This window comes from Mirounga leonina, unplaced genomic scaffold (assembly GCF_011800145.1).
Source record: "Mirounga leonina isolate KUSES-001 unplaced genomic scaffold, KU_Mleo_1.0 Mir_197, whole genome shotgun sequence".
In the NCBI taxonomy this organism is placed as follows: domain Eukaryota; kingdom Metazoa; phylum Chordata; class Mammalia; order Carnivora; family Phocidae; genus Mirounga; species Mirounga leonina.
The window spans coordinates 6,076,728-6,098,737 of record NW_023270494.1 but is presented as its reverse complement, the minus strand read 5'-3'; the positions used below and the strand labels follow the sequence as shown (position 1 = coordinate 6,098,737).

The 22,010-nt window shown below is 50.4% G+C and overlaps 2 protein-coding genes across 4 annotated transcripts; one reads left to right on the top strand and one right to left on the bottom strand.

The window, feature by feature from the left end:
* Window positions 1-670: 670 nt before the first annotated feature.
* Window positions 671-18,700, top strand: ARMC7 (armadillo repeat containing 7). Of its 2 annotated transcripts, none has more exons than XM_035026065.1 (3): window positions 671-1,309; window positions 1,404-1,547; window positions 17,567-18,700. In XM_035026065.1, the coding sequence occupies exons 1-3, from the start codon at window positions 1,219-1,221 to the stop codon at window positions 17,926-17,928; spliced, it is 597 nt and encodes a 198-aa protein (XP_034881956.1). In that variant the 5' UTR covers window positions 671-1,218; the 3' UTR covers window positions 17,929-18,700. The 2 variants fall into 2 exon arrangements, with proteins under 2 accessions (XP_034881956.1, XP_034881957.1); XM_035026066.1 differs by having other exon boundaries at window positions 1,404-1,483; window positions 17,567-17,707.
* Window positions 18,701-18,902: 202 nt separating this feature from the next.
* On the bottom strand, window positions 18,903-21,988 carry NT5C (5', 3'-nucleotidase, cytosolic). Of its 2 annotated transcripts, none has more exons than XM_035026063.1 (5): window positions 21,757-21,988; window positions 20,690-20,835; window positions 20,555-20,615; window positions 20,255-20,369; window positions 18,903-20,135 (listed from the first exon to the last, which is right to left on the bottom strand). In XM_035026063.1, the coding sequence occupies exons 1-5, from the start codon at window positions 21,952-21,954 to the stop codon at window positions 19,975-19,977; spliced, it is 681 nt and encodes a 226-aa protein (XP_034881954.1). In that variant the 5' UTR covers window positions 21,955-21,988; the 3' UTR covers window positions 18,903-19,974. The 2 variants fall into 2 exon arrangements, with proteins under 2 accessions (XP_034881954.1, XP_034881955.1); XM_035026064.1 differs by having other exon boundaries at window positions 18,904-20,135; window positions 20,690-20,790.
* Between the last annotated feature and the right edge of the window lie 22 nt (window positions 21,989-22,010).

Genomic DNA, 22,010 nt, shown 5'->3' with positions numbered 1-22,010 from the left:
ACTGCCCTATGTGGAGCTATCAGGGTACCCAAGCACCCGGTTTATAGTCATAACTCCTGCCCCAAGGTGTGCGCATAGGTCAGGGTCTTACCGCAGGGACCTGAGCCCATGGAGATGGGGCCTGCTGTCAATGGGGCTGTGGCAGGCTGGAGTATGGCAGCCATTTTGACCTCATGCCAGGCCCAGGGCCAAAGATACGTGGTCCTTAACCTCAAGAAGGCACAGACCAAACCCCCCTTACCCCAACATTTTCAAGCACAGTGGGAGTGCAGTAGGGCCACTTCCCTGCCTGGTGCTCTAGTCTCTGTGCCTACGAGGCCTAGGTCACACATCACCTTCCTGAGAAGCCCTGAGAAAAGGAATTGGGCCAAACGGCTTCAGCATCCAGGACTCCACAACCCAGAGCGGCCAAAGCAGTACATTTAGGTGAACGGAGGGTCCTGGGGCTCATCGATGCCCCTAGCGCTCCCCATCCACCTGGCTGGCAAAAAGCCTTAGGACATTATTACCCTGTAATTTCTAGCCAGAGGTGGCTAGCTCAGGGCTGGGGAGCAGAAGGTGCCAGGCTCACCCGGCTTTCTGGAAAAGACCAGAAGATAGTGTCAAAGGACCCATGTCGGGTTGCAGGGAACTGACGCCCGAGTTCCAGAGGGGGAGTCCCTTGGTCGAGGAGGCCGGGCTGCGCACCCTCGTCAAGTGCAAGGGTGTCGGGAGGTTCTTCCGCCTCGACACTTCCCCACATGGACGCCCTCCGACTCCTCTGGGTTCGCAAGCGCCCCAGGGGTACTCCTTAAAGCAACCTAAACGCTACCGCACCCTTCCGCAGGCGAATCCCCTCCAGCCACAGCCTTAAGGCACTAAGCGCGCCGCGCACGCGCACCGAGCTCAGCGGCAGCCCCACCTCTTGCTTGCCTCGACCCACCCCTTCCGCCCTCCGGTGGGGGCTCAGCGCGGCTTCCGCCGGAAACCTGGAATCGAGCCGGAAATCTAGCTCGGAAGTTGTTGTGTGGGTGCTGCTGCTCCCTCCTCTCGCTTCCCGTTTCCAAATTTAGGTTTTCGCGCGGAACTCTAGCAAGGTCCTGAGACTCCACGCCACCCCCCACATTCCAAGTTCGGCAGCAAATTACTGCAGAACCTGAAGCCAGGGAAGGAACCTGTTTCCGGCCTCACCTCCCACACTCTCCTGCCCTTCCACCTGCCCCCTCTGCCGCCCTGACCATGGCCCAGAAGCCGAAGGTAGACCCCCACGTCGGGCGCCTGGGATACCTGCAGGCACTGGTCACGGAATTCCAGGAGACGGAGAGCCAAGGTGAGAGCGGCAGGGTGGGGGGCAAGAGACGGGGCAGGGGTCCGGCCGTGACAGCCGTCCCGGACCTGGCTCCAGCGCCACTGTTTTGCTGCAGACGCCAAGGAGCAAGTACTGGCCAACCTCGCCAACTTCGCCTATGATCCCAATAACTACCAGTATCTGCGGCAGTTGCAGGTCCTTGATTTATTCCTCGATTCCCTGTCGGAGGAGAATGAAACCCTGGTGGAGTTTGCAATTGGTAAGGATGGGGCCGGTCTCCCAGATAACCTGATTTGACTTGGTGAAGTGAGTGAGTTAAAAGTCAGTCACTGGGAAAGGAATCTTTTAGGCAGTCCCTCTCCTGAGAAGGCAGATCTCGATGTCTGCGCCAGCGATGTCTGTGCTACCTCCTCGGTTCACACTTGGTCCCAGGTCACAGCTAGCTTGAATCCGGTCTGGAACCAATGCCCAGGACTCCCTCTGCATGTCTGCCTTTCCTCCTACTGAGAGATGAGATCATAAATGAGGGAATGGATTGAAGCCACTTGAAGAGGAAAAAGTTTATAGAATGCTGTCTGTTTTTTTAATCTTTTAAAGATTTTATTTATTTGAGAGAGCTAGAGAGCACGAGCAGGGGGAGGGGCAGAGGGAGAGGGAGAAACAGACTGAGTGCGGATCCCATCTCAAGGCTGGATCCCAGGATCCTGGGATCATGACCTGAGCCGAAGTCAGACCCTTAACCAACTGAGCCACGCAGGCGCCCCTAGAATGCTGTTTTTTTTGTTTTTTGGTTTTTTTTTTAAAGATTTTATTTATTTATTTGAGAGAGAGAATGAGAGACAGAGAGCATGAGAGGGAGGAGGGTCAGAGGGAGAAGCAGACTCCCCGCCGAGCAGGGAGCCCGATGTGGGACTCGATCCCGGGACTCCAGGATCATGACCTGAGCCGAAGGCAGTCACTTAACCAACTGAGCCACCCAGGCGCCCTAGAATGCTGTTTTTAAACATCTTTATTTTATTATGGTAACACCAAGAGAAGTAGAGGTGACTTGGAATGGCTTATAACTCCTGTAGTTGTTATGGTCTAAGACCTGTTGAATTATTCAGTGGACAGATAACCTATTTGGCATATACTGTGAGTAAGGTACTGTTCTAAATGCTGGAGAGATGGTGAACAAGTGGAGGAAAGGTCTTTGCCCTCAAGGAACTTACATTCTAGGAGGGGGAGACACATGGTGAGCAAACAAACAAAAAGCTGAGGCTCTTGGGGCACCTGGGTGGCTCAGTCGTTAAGCGTCTGCCTTCGGCTCAGGTCATGATCCCAGGGTCCTGGGATCGAGTCCCACATCGGGCTCCCTGCTAGGCAGGGAGCCTGCTTCTCCCTCTCCCACTCCCCCTGCTTGTGTTCCCTCTCTCGCTGCGTCTCTCTCTGTCAAATGAATAAATAAAATCTTAAAAAAAAAAAAAAAAGCTGACGCTCTGAAGGAAGTAAACAGGGTGATGAGATAGAGCAGAGGTGGGGGCTACTTCATTTCCTCCAGCATGTGAAGGCATTCTAGGAAGTGGCACAGCATGGGCAGAGACCCTAAAGCAGAAGGAGCCAGAAAGAAGGCGGATGTGGCAGGCTGTGGGGAGTGAAGCAGAGTGGTACAAAATGAGGCTAGAGAGGTGGGCAGTACCAGAGTTTACATGACTTAGTTCTAGGCCATGGAAAAGAGTTTGGAATTTATTCTGAGGACAAACAAAAATTCTTCTTTCAGCATGCATCTTAAAAAATAACATTTTTCTGGGTGGCTCAGTGGGTTAAGCATCTGACTCTTGATTTCAGCTCAGGTCATGATCTTGGGATCATGGGATCGCCCCATGTCAGGTTCCCGAGCTCAATGCGGAGTCGGCTTGAGATGCTCTCTCTCCTCTACCTTTCCCTCTGCTCTTTCCCCTACTTGAGCACATGCTCGCTCTCTAAATAAATCTTTTTTTTCCCCCCAAATAAATAAATAAATAAATAAATAATTTCGGGGCACCTGGGTGGCTCAGGTCATGATCTCAGGGTCCTGGGATCGAGCTCCGTGTCGGGCTCTCTGCTCAGTGGGGAGTCTGCTTCTCCTCCCTCTGCCTGCCGCTCCCTCTGCTTGTGCTCTCTCTGTCAAATAAATAAATAAAATCTTCAAAAAAAATATTTTCTACATAGTGAAAGGAATCTTATTTACATAGAGAAAGAAACCTTTTATAATTATTCCATTATCACTTAACACCTAGTCAAGCAAATTTTTCTAATAGTTCCCAAAAGGGCATCTAATCTGGTTTTTATGTTCCTTAGATCTCCATCTCTCTTTCTCTCTCTTTTTAAGTGAACTTTGTATTTTATACACACACACACACACACATACATACATATATATATATATATATATTTTTTTTTTTTTAAAGTAAGCTCTGTACCCAGTGTGGGGCTGGAACTCACAACCCTGAGATCAAGAGTCGCGTGCTCTGGGCACCTGGGTGGCTCAGTCAGCTGAACAACCGACTGTTGATTTCATCTCAGGTCATGATCTGAGGGTTGTAAGATGGAGCCCCGTGTCAGGCTCTGTGCTGGGCGTGGAGCCTACTTGAGATTCTTTTTTTTTTCCCTGCTTGAGATTCTTGACACCCCCTTCACACTCTCTCTTGTGCACACGCACACACGTTCTCTCTCTCTCTTTAAAAAATAATAAAAAGTCACATGCTCTATTGACTGAGCCAGCCAGGCACTCCCATGAACTTTGTAATTTATTTATTTTTTGAACTTTGTATTTTAGAACAGTTTTAGAAAAATTGCAAGGAGGAACGCCTGGGTGGCTCAGTCGGTTAAGCATCTGCCTTCGGCCCAGGTTGTGATCCTGGGGTCCTGGGATAGAGTCCCACATCAGGCTCCCTGCTCAGCAGGGATTCTGCTTCTCCCTCTGCCTGCTGCTCCCCCTGCTTGTGTGTGCTCTCTCTCTCTCTGGCAAATAAATAAATCTTTAAAAAAAAAAAAATTGCAAGGATAATACAGAGAGTCCCCATATATGCCATACCCAGTTTCTCTATTATTAACCACTTACATGAGTATGATACATTTGTTAGAATTAATAAGCCCAATTTTTTTAAAGATTTTATTTATTTATTCGACAGAGCAAGAGCATAAGCGGGGAGTGGCAGAGGGAGAGGGAGAAGCAGGCTCCCCACTGAGCAGGGAGCCCAGCGTGGGGCTTGATCATAGGACCCTAGGATCACAACCTGAGCCAGCCAGGCACCCTTTGATACATTATTATTAACTAAAGTCCATACTTGATTCATTTCCTTAGTTTTTCCCTAATGCCCTTTTACTATTGCAGGATCCCATCCAGGATACTATATTACTTTTAGTTGTCACATCTTGGGCTCCTCTGGACTGTGCTGGTTTCTTAGACTTACCCTTTTTTGGATGACATTGATGGTTTCGAGGAATGCTGGTCAGGTATTTTGTAGACTGTCCCGTAACTGGGATTTGTCTGATGCTTTTCTCTTGATTAGACTGGGTTGTGGGTTTTAGGGGAGGACAGCCACAGAAGTAAGTGCCATTTTCACCACATCATGTCACAGAGCGTGCTGTCAGCATGACTGCTTCCTGTTGATCATGGCCTTGATCACCCAGCTGAGGTGGTACTGGTCAGATTTCTCCACTGTAAAGTTATTCTCTTCCTCCTCTTTCCATATTGTACTCTTTGGAAGGAAGGCACTACATAAATTATTTCTTTTAATCATTAGTAGACTCTCTTCATGACACTAATTCTTGAAGGATCCAGACCAGTTCTGCACCTTCCTGATTGTTTCCTAATTGTCTGGTTGCCTCTTTCTGGTGTCATTTAGCTTGTTCCTCTTTCCCCTTTATTCCTGGAACCCAGAAGTTAGATTGGAGGGCTTGATACGATCAACTAACACTTTTTCTTTCTTTCTTTCTTTCTTTTTTGCGCTGAATAATTCAGGTAGGTGTGTTGTAAAATTTTGCAAGACTATCCAGGCTGGCCCCCACTGTTTGGGGTGCCTGGGGCTACAGTACAAATGGGGGTCATCCCTTTTCACCCCAGTAGGTCTCACCCATGTGTGTGGACATCTTGGCTGTATTCATACCTGCCCTGTGGCCACTCCTTGGACTTAGAATCCACCTTGGGAGTCAGGATCCAAGAAAGAGGCCCAGCAGCTGTGGGAGCAGGTTCAGGGCCTAGAGCTCCAGGTATGGGGGAAAGGAGGATGGGCTCTGGGTGGGCTTCCTGGACTCTTCAACCTGTGGAGAGGGCCAGACTGAGGCCCCCTGGAAGATCATGATGCTAAATAAATATTCTAAACCATCAGTCACTTTAAGATTTTCTTCTGTGTAAGTCCTCTGCTCCACAGCTTCTGCCATCTGAATGGTGACAGTCTCCCCTGCGAAGCATAACCTCCACCTAGGAGTGAGAGAGCTCCTGCAACTCAAGCTTTGGACTGGAGAAAACTTGTATAAAAGGAGCAGTCCCCCACAAAAAGTTTTTGCAGGATCAGGAAGGAACTTGCCCAGGGCAAGAGCACTCTAAGAGACCCTGGTCTGCTGAGTGGGAGACTTGGGCTTGGCCTGAGTTCTTGCTCTCCTGGGCGGTTTCCCAGAGTAGGTGACCCGGCCCTGGACCTGGAGCCCACAGTCACAGCTTCTCCTCTTCCTAGCTGATTCTTGTGGACGAGATCCATCTGTCCCTTCTCTGAGACTCACCTTCTCACCTGTGCTTGCCCTACGGTGCAGGACTTTTGTGGGGAGCAGAAGTGGGTGTGTCTCCGTGTCTGTGTCTCCGTGAAGGTACTTTGTCTGGCTGGTCACTTTCTTAGTATCCTTATCACCAGTTTTCCTTTTCCCTGCCACTTTTCCTCATTTTCTCTTCCTCTCCTTCCACCAGCACAAGGCTCCTAATCCCCACAGTAGTCGCTTTCTCAGCTTTGACTCCTCCATGGGATTGTCTGCAGACAGGAGAGTCCCAGTCGTACTTAGATGCATATCTTGTTACTGCTGTCATTTCCTTCTCATGTTGCCGGCCCTGAATGGGAAACACTGTCAGGTACTTTTTCGGCTAACAGGCTCTGTGCTGTGCTTTGTAGCTTTGACTCTTTCATCTCTGGTCACAGGCCTGAAATTGTATCTCCATGAGGGCAGAGCTCAGCTTTGCTTATCTCTGGGGAAGAGGAGGGAAGGGCCCAGAAGGTGCAGAGTACGGGCCATGGCTTAGCGCTGTAGCCCTGAGTGGGATTGGTTCTGGAGGAACGGCAGAGAGGAGAGCTGGTTTAGATTGCCTCAGGCTCACAGAACTAAAACCAGTGTCTGTTGGTTGGCAAGGAGCATAGTGAGTTTGATAAGAGCTGGGCTTTAGGGCCAGGCAGGTCTGGGTTCAAGTCCTCGCTCTCCCACCTAACTCTGGGCATGTGATTTCCTTTCTCCCATCATCTGTCAGGTGGGGCATCTGCCTCACAGAATTGTTGAGAGAATTAAATGCAAAGTGTCTGCAGCTGCAGGATCCCCTAGGCCTCCACCCAAGGGCCTGGTGTCCGGGCCCTTTTGAGGATAAACAGTTCCCTCATCTCCCAAAGAGGTGAGGTGGGATGGCATGCTGTCCTTCAAAGGAACCACTGCAGCTAGGCCCCTGGTTACAGAGCTGGTGCTCTGGGGCTTCGAAGGACTTGTAGTAATAGCTAGCACTTACGGAGCACCCTCTCCCGGCACACACAGCCAGCGTGCTAGGTACTGGCTTCTTTGCCTTGTCACCTTTGACCCTGAGACACACTAAAAGTAGGTGTGCTCAGAACCTCTATTTTCCATAAGGAGTCTGAGGCTTAGGAAGGATCAGCGGGTTGGGCAGAGGTTTGAAGAGTGCCAGCCTGGGACAGAAACCCAAGGCTGTCAGATTTTAGAAGAGAACAGAGGAATTCCCCATTCCTAGGATGGTGGACTGTGAAAGCTCGAAAGGCACTGCAAACCCTTCGTTTCACTGCTGAGGAAACTGAGGCGTAGGCCACCCCCCCTCAGCTGGTTAGTGGCAGGTGAGGGTCAGAATGCAGGCTTCCTTCCGTCTGTCCGTCCTCGCCGCCCAGCACGATCCAGGCATCCTTCCTCCAGGTGGTGCTGATGCGTTTAGCTCTGAGATAAGACCTCTCCTGTCAGGCCGCTCCGTGTGCCCTGAGGGCTGAAAGCTGCTGCAGTCGCTCCCCACTGGTGAGCTGGTGTGCCTGACTGTTGACTTTCTGTGGGGGCCATCTTCCTGTGACCCCTCAGACACCCTGGGCGGGATAACTGCAGCCTTCAAGAAGAATCTGGTTACAGCGATTGCTGATAACATGCAGGGCTTTTGGAGTTTCTGTATCTTTCCCTTTCTCAGCCTTTTCTTTTGTGGATTTGCCCATTTAGAACAATTGTAGAGCTGTTTTACTTACCCTTTGATTGTCGCCCTGCAAGGGCTCTGAATGTGTTACCAACCACAAGGCCAGTAGTTCTAAAGCCCTCTTTACTTGTGAGGAAACAGCTCCACAGTGAGGTTAGGTCTGTTGCCTGAGGCTCCCACTGTTAGTGATGACTGGAGCCAGGAATTTACCCATTCTGCCTGGATCCAAATTCCGTGCCCAGGGGCCCCAGCTGGCAGAGCCAAGGCTCAAACTCCAGAGTGTCATCTTTCCTTGTTCTTTCTTTCCACCACACCTTACACTTCCACACTATCCTTGAGGTGCTTCTGGTGGGAAGTCATCCCTGCTCCTACTGGTGGTGCTCACAGTCCAGGCCACGTTTGATTGGCGACTAAGGGTACCTGCCACTGGGAGGCCGTACTGGTTGGCCCTTGTTTGGGGTGGGGGACAGGAGTGGCAGAATTATGGAGGACCAGATAAAAAGACAGGATCTCAGTAAATACCCAAATGAGTGAAAGAATTTGGGGCTCTTGCTCCAAATAAAAACTCAGACAGCCTTTGGCATTAATTTGGGAATGTTTGCCCAAAGCACTATTGGTTGACTCTCAGGTTTTCTGTATGCAGCCTATGTGTCTATCCTAGATGCTGTATGGAGATAGAATGGAACCAGGAGAGAACTCTCTGCCTCCATGAAAACTGGTTGAACCCTAGGATATCACAGGATACTTGGCAGTTTTGTTACTAAAACAGGGTTCAAGTAGGTGGCCTCCCAGAATCCACGTTAAATTGTTTTCCTGTGTTCTATTTCCTGCAATACATGTAGTTGCCACTAGATGGTGGTGGTGCTTAGAAAAAGGCTGGTAGATAAATCCTCAGCGGTCTCTGGAAAACATTATTTAATATAATTGAAGATAGGCACACCCCATGAGCCAGCAGTTACATTCATAGGGTTAGGGCACATGCACATCCAGACACATGTGCAAAAATGTCACTACCAGCATTATTTGTAGCAGTCCCAAACTTAAAACAGTCAATAATAGAATGGATACTGACATTGTGGGATGTTCATACTCCTTACTTAGCAAGGTAAATAAACAATCTGTAGCTACATGCAGTAATCTTACTAACATAACCTTAAGCAAATGATGTTAGACACATGATATATACTGTGTAACTCTGTTTACATAAAAATCCAAAAATAGGCAGAAGTGAATTATAGTATTAGCATACGGATATATATGTTGTAAAAAAAATTTTTTTTAAAGATTTTATTTATTTATTAGAGAGTGTGAACAGGGGGAGAAGCAGAGGAGAGGGATAAGCAGACTCTGCTGAGCACGGAGCCCGACACAGGGCTCAGTCCCAGGACCCCAAGATCATGACCTGAGCCGAAATCAGGAGTCGGATGCTTAACCAAATGAGCCACCCAGGTGCCCCTAAAATTATTTTTTATTAAAAATTTAAAGGTTTGGGGCACCTGGGTGGCTCAGTCGTTAAGCATCTGCCTTCTGCTCAGGTCATGATCCCAGGGTCCTGGGATCGAGCCCTGCATCGGGCTCGCTGCTCCTCGGGAAGCCTGCTTCTCCCTCTTCCACTCCCCCTGCTTGTGTTCCCTCTCTCACTGTGTCTCTCTCTGTCAAATAAATAAAATCTTTTTTTTTTTAAGATTTTTTTTATTTATTCATTTATTTGAGAGAGTGAGAGAGAGAGAGCACATGAGAAGGGGGAAGGTCAGAGGGAGAAGCAGACTCCCTGCCGAGCAGGGAGCCCGATGCGGGACTCGATCCCAGGACTCCAGGATCATGACCTGAGCCGAAGGCAGTTGTTTAACCAACTGAGCCACCCAGGCGCCCATAAATAAAATCTTTAAAGAAAAAAAAAAAGAATAGAGGACTTTGTTTAAAAAAATTTTTTTAAGTTTCTGCTTGTTGGGCGCCTGGGTGGCTCAGTCTTTAAGCATCTGCCTTTGGCTCAGGTCATGATCCCAGGGTCCTGGGATCGAGTCTCGCATCAGGCTCCCTGCTCGGCAGGAAGCCTGCTTGTCCCTCTCCCACTCCCCCTGCTTGTGTTCCTGCTGTCGCTATCTCTCTCTCTCTCTCAAATAAATAAATAAAACCTTAAAAAAAAAGTTTCTGCTTGTTAATTAGAAACTATTAAATGTTTTTAAAAGATTTTATTTGAGAGAGAGAGCACTAGAGAAAGAGAACAAGCATGAGTCAGGGGCAGAGGGAGAAGAGAAGCAGACTCCCCGCTGAGCAAGGAGCCAGATGCGGGACTCGATCCCAGGATCCTGGGATCATGACCTGAGTCGAAGGCAAATGCTTAACTGACTGAGCCACTTCCCACCCCGAGGAATTCCTTTTTAAGCAGAATGATGTCTGACCCCAGGAGCCTAACTCATCAGAGAAGGAGGTATAGGGAAGCCCCAGAGTATGGAGGATGGAGCAAGAGCTCTATGGTGGGCAGATCTAGTTAGAATCCCAGTACTGCCACTGAGGAACCAGGTGACTGGAGCAAGCGATTCAGTTTCTCTAAGCCTTGGTTTCGTCATCAGTAAAATGGGGGAGAGAATTAAATAATGTGATTAAGCATCGTCCCCTTCCCAGCACACAGTAGATGTGGACCAACCATATATACACCTGTTTATAGCCCCAGAGGCTGGCCCAGGGCCCATACCTGCAACCCACAGGTACAGAAGAGGACTGACACATACAGCTAGAGTAGCAATGAGAATGCAAATGCCTACGTAAGCGGCACCAAGGTCAAGAACAAAAATAATGTCAGCAATCCAAAAGCCTATCTATGTCCCTTCCTATCCAATTCTCTTTCCTATCAGAGATGAACACCTTCGTGACTTACAACAATTTAATAATTTCTGGGGTGCCTGGGTGGCTCAGCCGGTAGAGCATGCAACTCTTAATCTCAGGGTCGTGAGTTCGAGCCCCACGTTGAGCATACAGTTAACTTTAAAAAAAAGAAAGAATTCCTCAGCTATCCATCTGTGGCAGGATTCCCCTTATAGAAAGGAGGTGATGTCAGTGTTCTCACCCCACTGCTCCCTTCCACACTAGCTGGAGCAGGGCAGCCAGCCTCTGCCATTCCTCCCAGACTTGCAGAGACCAGTTCCCCTTCCTCTGAGTTACAGGCACGAGCACACCTTGTCTGTGTGTGTATGTGTTCGTTTATGTGAATACATGATTGAGTCACCTCGTACAGAATTCAGAAGGGTATGTAGCCTTTCTGGAAGCAACCATTGTTACTAGTTTCTTTTCCATCCTCCCAGAGATATTTTCAGGATTTACAGACAAATCTGTATATATTTACGTGTATACCTTTTTGCAGGTTCCACGTGTGTGGTATTATATGTATATTCTGCTTTTAATTTTTTTTAACTTAGCATCATGTCTTGGTGCACCTGCAGTATCAGCCCACAAAGAGTTGCCTCATTCTTTGTAAATGCTGCGTGCCATTCCCTGGCACCCGGGGACTGGTGTTCAGCCACCCGCTTAGGGATGGACATTCAGGTTGTTTCCCTTTGCTCTCCCGAGCAGTGCTGCTGTGGATAACCTTATTTGTATACCATTTCTCCCCTGTAAGGGTATACCGGTAGCATAAATTCCCAGAAGTGAAATACAGGTCAGAAGTATGAAAAGCCATGTTTTCTCTTCTTTTGATTTAATTTGATGTTTGTTATGATGGGAGACATTCATGAGCTTAAGTCAAAACTTGTATACAGGGTATTTTGAGAGAAGTCTCACTTCTATCCCTATCCCTTTCACCCTGTTCCCCTCCTTTTTATAGATGCTAAAGTAAAACCCAAGAACAAATAGTCTCAAATGAAGACTTTTGTCTGGGATGGGCTGCAGCCAGCTCAGCGCCCTGGGGTGGCTGAGTCATCAGATGGAATAAAGTCTTGGGCCGCTCTCTCCTAGGGCTTGCCCAGCCCCCAGCCGCTGGCTAAGCACTTATGGGCATGACCTCATTTAATCCCCAGAACAATCCTTAGACCCTCCTGTCTCAGCAGCAGTGCCCTACTTGCTGTGTGATCTGAGGTCTCTGACCTCTCTGAGGTACCTGACCTCTCTGAGCCTCCAGCTTTCTCATCCTCGGTTGTACTTGAGGTTTTCTCTTTTGCCTCTCCTGGGAATTTCAGTGGTTCCCTGTGCCTAGAAGGACCCAGGTTTTGCCCCTTGTTCTCTTTGTGTCTTGTCTGGTTTGTCCAAAACATGTGCATCAGCCAGTCAGAACTTGTTCTTTCTGTTTGGTAACCATGGTTTAAGATGCCATGCGATCAGCATATGGTGAAGTGCACATATCTTCTGTCAGTTTGACAATTCTTTTTCTTGACCTTTTTTTTTCTTTTTAAGTTTTTATTTAAATTCCAGTAGTTAACATACAGTGTAATATTAGTTTCAGTTGTATGATACAGTGATTCAGCACTTCGATACAACACCCAGTGCTGTTTGATGGATTTTTAAATTCATTAAGGTATATGTACATCTATGTAATCAGCACTAAAATCAAGATACAGAATGTTTCCATCTCCCCCAGAAAGGTCCCTCCATGGACCCTCTCCCAGTTAGTGTCTTCTACCCCCAGGTAACTACTATTCTAACCCATGGGTTTTACCTGTTTTGTTGTTGTTTTAAGATTTTATTTTGGTGGATGATGGAGCATGGAGCCTGCTTAAGATTCTCTCTCCCTCTTCCCCCTCCCCCTCATGCTCTTGCACATGAAAGTGCACGCCCTCTCTATGTCTCTCAAAAAAAAAAGTTTTTATTTTTAAGTAATCTCCACACCCAATGTGGGGCTTGAACTCACGACACGACCCCAATCAAGATTTGCTCTCTCCACCAACTGAGCCAGCCAGGTGCCCCTGTTTTGTCTGTTCTTGTGCTTCATCTAAGTGGGATCACACAGGATATACTCCTGTGTCTGGTTTCTTTCACTGGGTGTTTCTGAGATTCATCCAGATTGTTACATCGTCATTAGCTCACGTCTTTGTATGAATGTGCCACAATTTTTTCATCCAGTTCACGTGGTAATGGAGATTCATTTCTAGCGTAGAGCCTGTATGAATAGAGCTGTTACGAATGTTTGTACACAAGTGTTCTCGCGTACATAGGTACTCCTTTCTCCCAGGTTCAGGTAGAAGTAGAATTGCTCAGAGGGTAGGTGTATGTTTGACTTTGGTAGAAGCAGCCATGTACTTTTCCAGCCCAATGATAACGTGTGAGACTCCTGGCCACTGGCACATGAGAATTCCAGCAGCCCCACCGCCCACCAGCGCTTAGTCTTGTCAGTCTGTTTGTTTTAGCCATTACAGTAGGTGTGTGGAGACATCGGATCGTGGTTTGAATTTTCATTTCTCTGAGAAGTAGTGATGAGCACACTGTATGCATTGCTCTTATTGTGCATAGTTTAAGTCTCGCTCATTTTTACATCGTGTTCATTTTTTCTTGATAGGCATTAATATATATTCTTTATGTATTCTGGAAGAATCCTCTTTCAGATAGTTTATTAATATTTTCTCTTTTTGTCTTTTTACTTTTTTTAATGGTGTCATTTGGTGAGTTCCATTTTCTAAATGAAATTTAGCTTTAGGGGTGCTTGGGTGGCTCAGTCGGTTAAGCGACAGGTGCCTTTGGCGCCGGTCATGATCTCAGGATCTTGGGCTCCCTGCTCAGCGGGGAGCCTGCTTCTCCCTCTCCCTCTGCCTGCCGCTCCCCCTGCTTGTACTCTCTCTCTGTGTCAAATCAATCAATCAATCAATCTTAAATGAAATTTAGCTTTAAAAAAGAAAATCCTTTTCCGGGGCAGCCAGGTGGCTCAGTCAGTTAAGTGGCCGGCTCTTGATTTTGGCTCAGGTCATGATCTCAGGGTTCTGGGATCGAGCCCAGGTCCGGCTCCGTGCTCAGTGGAGTCGGCTTGAGGTTCTCTCTCTTCCTCTCCCTTTGCCCCTTCTTCTGCTCATGCGCATGCACTCTCTCACTCGCTCTCAAATGAGGGAGTCTTTAAAAAAATCCTTTTCCTGGGGCGCCTGGGTGGCTCAATCGTTAAGCATCTGCCTTTGGCTCAAGTCATGATCCCAGGGTCCTGGGATCGAGCCCCGCGTTGGGCTCCCTGCTCAGCGGGAAGCCTGCTTCTCCCTCTCCCACTACCCCCTGCTTGTGTTCCCTCTCTCGCTGTGTCTCTCTCTGTCAAATAAATAAATAAAATCTTTAAAAAATTAAAATTAAAAAAATCCCTTTCCTGCTTATAAAAATAACACTTTTTTTTTTTTTTTAATCATGACCTGGGCCAAAGGCAGCTGCCCAACCAACTGAGCCACCCAGGTGTCCCTAAAAATAACATTTTCTACCCTGTTTCCTCTCCACAGAAAACAAACAAACAACATTTTTGTGGAGGTAAACTTAGAAAATAAAAGAAATAAAAATGACTCCTAACCCTGCTGCACAGAGATAAGCATTATTAACCTTTTGCTGTGTTTCCAGCTTGTCTTTTGTTAACTTGTCTGTCCATTTATTGAGCATCTGCTGTATGCCAGGCTGAGGTGACCAATTGAGATAAGACAAATTCCCCCTCTGGTGGGAGTTGTGGTTTAGTGGGGGACCTTCAGTTAACCTGACAAATAACTTAGGTGTGAAGAGGAGACACAATGGAGGTGAGGAGAGGGCGCTGGGGAAAGGGGCTGAGGGCAGTTGCGGAAGGCTCTCTGAAGAGGTGACATCTTGCCGGGCTTACTTGTAAGTTCATTGCAGTTTTATTGTATATACAATTTGATGACTTTTTTCCTCCTTAACCTTATGTTGCAAGCATTTAGGCATTTTCCCATATTAAATACTCTTTGAAAACATGATTTTTAAGAATTAAAGACTTTCCCATCATGCAGACATACGGAACTGGATCCAACCACCTTGTTCTTGCTGGGCATTATTTAGGAAGCTTCCAGTTTTTGTGTTCCAGTTTTGTCTTTTCCTACAGCTCTCCTTCCTTCTTCAGGACAGGCTCACAGAGGTAGACTCGGGAGGGAGAGCTCAATTAGCTGTGGCCTTGGCTTCTCATGGGTCCCCTGGATCCATTTTGGGTGCTTCCATTCAGACTCCTTGCCCCCTGAAGCCCTTCTCTTTCCAAGCACTCACTCTTTTTTTTTTTTTTTTTTTTTTAAGATTATTTATTTATTTGAGACAGAGAGAATGAGAGAGAGAGAGAGCACATGAGAGGGGGGAGGGTCAGAGGGAGAAGCAGGTTCCCTGCTGAGCAGAGAGCCCGATGCGGGACTCGATCCAGGGACTCCAGGATCATGACCTGAGCCGAAGGCAGTCGCTCAACCAACTGAGCCACCCAGGCGCCCTCCAAGCACTCACTCTTGTCTCCCACTCTGAGGATTGCTGCCAGCAAGGCAGAGGGCCTTCAAGAATGCCCTGTGGTTGGGTCCCAGGCAGTGGCAAGCTCTGGCAGGCACAGAATCCATCCTTGGAGACTTCCTAGGTCTACAAATAGGGAGCAGATGGGGCCAGCTGTCCAGAGGCCTCCTCCTGCCTTCACCCTCCAACAGATGCCATCTGATTATCCCCTGGCCTGGGTGGCAATGTCCCGCCCGGGCACATCCCTGTGTGATGATGACTCACTGGCCAAGGGTGACTCAGACTTCATCTTATCATACTTTACAGCAGAGATAAATCCCATCCCTTGCCCCCAGTCAATTAACCTACAGTGTGGGTAGGAGGCTGGTTCACTGCTGGTAGTTCAGAAGAGATGGTGTAGATGTGTCCAGGAAGCCAGAGGCCTGCCAGAGCATTGCCACTTGTCCCATGACTGTGGCATAGGGCTTCCCATCTTCTGGGACTTCGGGCAACTTACTCAACCGCCTCAGCTTCCACTAAAATCGGGGTGCTAGTAACACTTCATGGAGTTCAGTCATGTTCCCAGCACATGTCCAGTGAGTGTCCACAGTTGCAGGTGCCTGGGATACAGAGGTAAACCAGAGAGCAGGGCCTTGCCTTATGATGTCCAGTGACAGGGACAGAGCAAGTAGGGAAGGCAGTCAACAGGATGCCCCAGGATGTGCTGAGGACTCCATGGGGGTGAATGGGTGCTGAGGTGGTATGAGCAGGTCAGGCCTCTGCGTGTCCCATAGGGAGGGACCTCTCTGTCAGAGTGCCTTATCTCCCTTGCCTCGTGATTCCAGCAGTGCCCCTCAGCTCCTTCCTTCCCTCAGAGGTGCTCTGAGCCACAACTTGGATCCCAGAACTGCAGAAGTCCATGGTAGGCGACATCTCAGGGAGCCGACCATCCAGACCCCAGCTCTCTGCAGTTCAACCCTTTTCCCCAGCTCACCGCTCTACAGCCCTTTCAACAAGTATTTGTGGAGCTCTTCTTGCACCAGGCACCAAGGACCGGGTGGGAATAAGACGGCCACGGTCTTGACCTCAAGGCATCTGCCTTCTAGTGGGGCTTGGCAGCTAGTGAGCAAGAAGACAAATCTGCCAGGGTGGTTTCTTGGGGTTCTAAGCATATGAAGAAAATGGCATGCAGGGATGAGGGGAGTGCCCTGGACGTGGTGGGGAGTGGGGTGTTCCAGGAGAACCTTACTGGTGAGGGAGCAGTGAGGTTTGGTTACCAGCAAAAGGGAGGCAGCATGTGAAAATCTGGGGCCAAAAGGTCCAAGGGCTGAGGCTGGGAGTGATAGAGAAGGACCAGACCAGATGGCGCAGGGCCGTGAAGACCTCAAAGGGGAATTTGGATTTTCTTCTGAACGCAGGGAGAAGTCCGTAGAGGCTGAAGGGATAAAACTTTTAAAAATATTTCCCTATAGCAGGACTCAAACTGACCCAGGTACTGTGAGGGAGGGGGTGGTAGTGCCAGCCCCGGGCAGACTCCTGCCCCTGGAAGAGACATGTCCCTGCCGGCCCACCTGTTCCCCCTTGCTCTAGCGTTTTAATAAATTACACTGCATCCATAAGGTAGTGCGCTGCACAGCCATTAAATGATGCCATGGTTAAAAAAAAAATAAATGATGCCACAGTTGTAGGTATGTTGGCCTGGAAAGATGTTCACAATCCATTGCTGAATGAAAAAAGCTGGCTTACAAAACAGGAAAGGATCACATTTTTATTAAATGTTTATATATATTCATATATTTTGAAGTTGAGGAAGGAAAAGCAAATGTTGGATGGTAGGATTAATATGGTTTATAATTTGGCTTCTAGTATTTTTAACAGCTTTATTGAGATAATTGATATATAATAAGTTGTACATCTTTAAAGGATACAGTTTGACAAGTTTTGGCATGTATACATCTGTGAAATCATCACCTTCCCTATGCTTTTTAATTTTTTTTTTAAAGATTTTATATATTCATTTGATAGAGACAGTGAGAGAGGGAACACAAGCAGGGGGAGTGGGAGAGGGAGAAGCGGGCTTCCCACCGAGCAGGGAGCCCGATGCAGGGGCTCGATCCCAGGACCCTGGGATCATGACCTGAGCCGAAGGCAGACGCTTAACGACTGAGCCACCCAGGTGCCTGTTTTTTAATTCTGTAAAGTGATATATCATGGGTTTTATTTTTTGTTTGGCTGGGGGTTTTTTTAGTTTGTTTTTTGGTTTTGCTTTAAAAAAAAAAAAAAAAAGGAAAGCATATCAACCATTGAACTGGCTGACCCAAGGAGGAAAGGGATTGGTACCCACTTCCTGAAGGCTAGGCTGTGGCAGGCAGGCCTTCAGGACCCTTGAAGGGATGGATACCAGAATGGACTTTGGATCCCTTGTTCCTGGGACAAAGTGGGCAGAGAGGAGCTGGGAGGGGAGGTGGGAGGATACGCAGGCCTGAGGCACCCAGTCTCCCCTTGTTCTTCCCCAGGAGGCCTCTGCAACCTGTGCCCAGACAGGGCCAACAAGGAGCACATCCTGCAGACAGGGGGCATCCCGCTCATCATCAACTGCCTGTCCAGTCCCAACGAGGAGACCGTGCTATCTGCTGTCACCACGATCATGTACCTGAGCTCACCAGGGTCTGGCTCCCACCCTGAGCTAACCGCCATGCCCGTGGTCCAGTGCATGCTGCGCTTCTCTCTCTCGGCCAACACGAGGCTCCGGAACCTGGCCCAGATCTTCCTGGAAGACTTCTGTTCCCCAAGCCAGGTGGCAGAAGCCCGCACCTGGAGGGCTCACTCTGCCCTGGGTATCCCACTGCCAAGGACTGAGGCCCCACAGCAGCCCTGATCCAGGGAGACCTCATAGCCATGATACCCTGACTACTAGAGAGGAGGCCACAATCCTAGTTGGGGCTCAGGGAGCAGGAGCAGCCTGGCTCCCACTGAGCATGTTCTCCCCAAAAGGTGTCCTTTCAGCTATTTTAAAGGTGAGTCTTCTCAGCGTGACAGGTTATTTACACTGTGGTGAGGGGCATTGAGAGAAGAGGCCAGACTTTGAGACACATGGAGGAGAGCAAAGGCAATGCCATTTCCATAGGTTGGCACTCTCAACCAGCTGAAGGTCAAGCTCCTGCCTCCTGCCCCCACCCCCAGTGCCCCACTGCCAGGCTGTCAACCTCCTGTGAGAAGCAGCTGGGATCCTAGATTCAGAGGCTTTACAGAAGGGGCTTTTCATGAGGAACAGCTGGGCCTGGGATTAGACTTGCTTGTGCTTGAGGAAACAGGAATTCTCCTTTAACAGAAGTACCTAAAATAATCTTGAGGAACAAATGAGAAGCCGGCTCAGGGCCCTGGGAAGGTGTCATGCCCACTCCAGGGCTACGGAGCCTGGGTACCTGCACTGCCAGCTCCCCAGGCTGGGCGCTGGGCGTGCTTGATGCCGGCCTGGAGAACTCTGTGGCCCACAAACAGTTTATCCACACGGGCCTATCTGCCAGACACCATGGCGTTTCAAAGACAAAGATGTGGTCTCTTTTTTTTTTTTAAGATTTTATTTATTTGTCAGAGAGAATGCACAAGCGGATGGAGTGGCAGCAGAAGCAGGCTCCCCGCTGAGCAGGGAGCCCGATGTGGGACTCGATCCCAGGACCCTGGAATCATGACTTGAGCAGAAGGCAGACGCTTAACCGACTGAGCCACCCAGGCATCCCGTTTTTTGTTTTTGTTTTTAATTAAAAATTTTTTTAAAGGTTTGATTTGACAGAGAGAGACACAGCGAGAGCAGGAACACAAGCAGGGGGAGCGGGAGAGGGAGAAGCAGGCTTCCCGCAGAGCAGGGAGCCCGATGTGGGACTCGATCCCGGGACTCCAGGATCATGACCTGAGCCGAAGGCAGTCGCTTAACCAACTGTGGCGCCCGGTGCCCCTTAAATTTAGTGATAGAGTGAGTGAGAGTGTGGGGAGGAGCAGAGCGAGAGGGACAGTCAGAATCCGCACCCAGCGGAGAGCCCAACACAGGGCCTTATCCCACGACCCCAAGATCACGACCAGAGCCAAAACCAAGAGCCAGACACCCAACCGAGCCACCCAGGTGCCCCTACTCTTCAGTGATCCAGCCCACAGACTGTTAAGGTAGCCGTCAGGCATTAAGACATGAGGGTGAGGACACGTCAGAATACAGGCATAAACCCTTGAAGCTGTGTACTCTTCCCTCACCACCCCATGGCCCCAGCCTGAAAGTCCTGGTCCTCCTCTCCCATCAGGGTTGGGTTAGTGAGGGGGGTGTCCCTGCCCCTAGAAGTGAGTCTCAGACAAAAGGGCTTCAGGAATGCAGGCGTGGTGCTCAAGGGAGACAGAGGACCAGAGACTGACAGAAGTGTGTGGCTTGGAGTCCACAGTGTGCACTGGTCAGCACAGGGGAAACAGTATGGGACCCCCACGGAAAGTTGGGGTTCAGGAGCAACGGGGAGCTTCCTGGCCTCCCTTCTGCACTCCCTCAGGGTTGACCTCTAACATGGCCAAGGAAAAGCAGATGCAAGAGAGATGGTGTCTGTGGTTGTGGAGGTGGGGCAGGTTCTGGAGCCACTGGACTAAGGACACGAGGAGGAGAAAGCCTATCCGCCTGTATTCCGACTGCCCCTCCTAGGGCTCCTGGCCCTTTCCTTTCCTGAATAAAGAGCCTTTAAAGAGTGGTGAGCCAAAGTGTTTTATTAAAAAGGTTCCTGAGTGATTTCCCCACGTTTCCTGGCCAGCCATCTTGCTGGGTTCCAGGTGGCTGACTTTTGAGAATGGAGGTTACGGTGTCTCCCTGCCCGCGGTGCTGGGGGCCACCTCCACGACACTGCCCCGCCATTCAGCTCTGCTGGGGTTCCCTGCTGGCCTGCCTTCCCTTCCTTCAGCTACTATCCACTGTTCTGTCCCCCTGCTTGCTTTCTATGATCTCCCTCCAGTTGTCACTCCAGGAGAGCAGCCGTCTCCTCGTCGGGGGTAGGGCTAGGTGCTGGTTGTGGCAGCAGGTGAACAAGATGTGCTCCCAGCTTGGGGTCTCCTCTTGGCCTGGGACAGGATGTGGGAGAAAGGCAGTGAGATGCAGTCAGTAATCTAGTTATTTTACTCCCTCTCCCTAATCCCAGCAGGCCAGATGCCTGGAAGGTTGCCAGAAAAACAGGTCTAACCTCGAATGGTGTCCTTGTCATCAATGAGCAGGTCCCCCAAGACCACCGTCTTGTCCCTCGTCAGGATAATGCGCTCCACAAACTGGGGCCCCAGGTGATTCTCCACCCAGCGGTACTGAGGTGAGGACACAGGTCTGTCAGTAGGGCCAGTGAGTAAATAGGTGGGAATGGGGTCTCCAGCCTTTGTGAGATGCTGCTCCCCCCCCCCCCACACACACACTTCCTGTGTTTAAGTTCTGGTTTATTTTAAACATCAGAACTTAGGAAGCCGTTTGCTATGAAGGGCTGGGGTAACCGTACCTTCTCACCCACACAGTGTTCATACTTCAGCAGAGGGCTGGAGCAGATGAAGACCTCCGTGCTGCGTGGAAGGGGCATGGGTTAGGGTGGTACCCGCCCTTACTCCACCGCCCCTCCCTCTCTGCCCTTCCTCACTCCTGCATGTTGTTCATCTCCTGCATGGCTTCCAAGGCTCCAGGGATAGGCTCCAAGTCTAGGAAAAAGCCTGGGGCTTCATACACACTGGCCACTTTGTCCTGAAAGATACCGTGTTCTTGTCCCAGCTTCTTCCTCCAGCAGATCTAGCCCCAGGGAGGACTCTCAAAGTAAGATTCCTGGGGGACCCATCCCCAAATCAGAGCCACAGGGAGGGGATTTTACATAGGGGGAAGCATTCTTCCAGACTTTCTTGTCCAGAGTGAACAATGGATTCTGTTAAACAGAAAGGGAGTGTCTCTGGAAATGGAGCAGAGGCAGTCTTGCCCAAGGGGAGGGCTCCCATTCCTAGGAGCCCTGTGCGGCCGGGCTACCTGCTTCCGGGGACACTGTGGGGCCAAGGTGCCCTGCTTCCGGAGACACTGGGGGGTCGGGGCACCTGGCTCCCGGGGAAACTGTGGGGTCTGGGCTCCCGCTCCTGGCGACAATGTGGGGTCCAGGCTCCTGCTCCTGGAGACACTGTGTGGTAGGGGCACCTGGCTCCCCGGCTCTCTGTGGGGTCGGGGTTCCCGCTCCCGGGGACATTGTATGGTCGGGGCACTTTGTCCTGGCGACGATGTGGGGTCCAGGCTCCGGCTCCGGGGACGTTGTGTGGTCGGGGCACCTGGCTCCCCGGCTCTCTGTGGGGTCGGGGCTCCCGCTCCCGGGGACATTGTATGGTCGGGGCACTTGGTCCCGGCGACGATGTGGGGTCCAGGCTCCCGCTCCCGGGGACGTTGTGTGGTCGGGGCACCTGGCTCCCCGGCTCTCTGTGGGGTCGGGGCTCCCGCTCCCGGGGACATTGTATGGTCGGGGCACTTGGTCCCGGCGACAATGTGAGGTCCAGGCTCCCGCTCCCGGGGACGTTGTGTGGTCGGGGCACCTGGCTCCCCGGCTCTCTGTAGGTGGGGACGCCCGGCCTCTGGGCGCCCTGTGGGGTCGGGGCTCCTGCTCCCGGGGTCACTGTGGGGTCGGAGCTCCCCTCCAGCGCACGCCCCTTGCTGCGCTCCCGCTCTCTCCCTACCTACCGCCAGGTCCGGCCGCAAGGCTCGGTACTGCTCGCGGGCGAGGAAGCCGCGGCGCTCTTCCAGCGCCACGTGTGGTTCCCCAGGGAAGCGGCGGCGGAAGCCCCGCAGGAGGCCCGCCTCGAAGTCGGCCAGCACGCCGTCCATGTCCACCAGCACCCGCACGGGCCGCGCACGCCGCGCCGCCATCGCCGCCGCCATCGCTGCGGGCGGCGGGCGGGGGAAGGACGAGGTCGCCGGGGGGCGGGGAGCGGGCG

Bases quoted from the DNA above. Each gene is read 5' to 3' on its own strand.
- ARMC7 (XM_035026065.1), top strand. From the start codon at position 1,219: ATGGCCCAGAAGCCGAAGGTAGACCCCCACGTCGGGCGCCTGGGATAC. The intron at 1,310-1,403 runs GTGAGAGCGGCA...GTTTTGCTGCAG, and splicing joins CCAGGAGACGGAGAGCCAAG to ACGCCAAGGAGCAAGTACTG. The intron at 1,548-17,566 runs GTAAGGATGGGG...GTTCTTCCCCAG, and splicing joins CCTGGTGGAGTTTGCAATTG to GAGGCCTCTGCAACCTGTGC.
- NT5C (XM_035026063.1), bottom strand. From the start codon at position 21,954: ATGGCGGCGGCGATGGCGGCGCGGCGTGCGCGGCCCGTGCGGGTGCTG. The intron at 20,836-21,756 runs GTAGGTAGGGAG...CCCTGGGGCTAG, and splicing joins CCTTGCGGCCGGACCTGGCG to ATCTGCTGGAGGAAGAAGCT. The intron at 20,616-20,689 runs GTGAGGAAGGGC...CCTTCCACGCAG, and splicing joins GAGATGAACAACATGCAGGA to CACGGAGGTCTTCATCTGCT.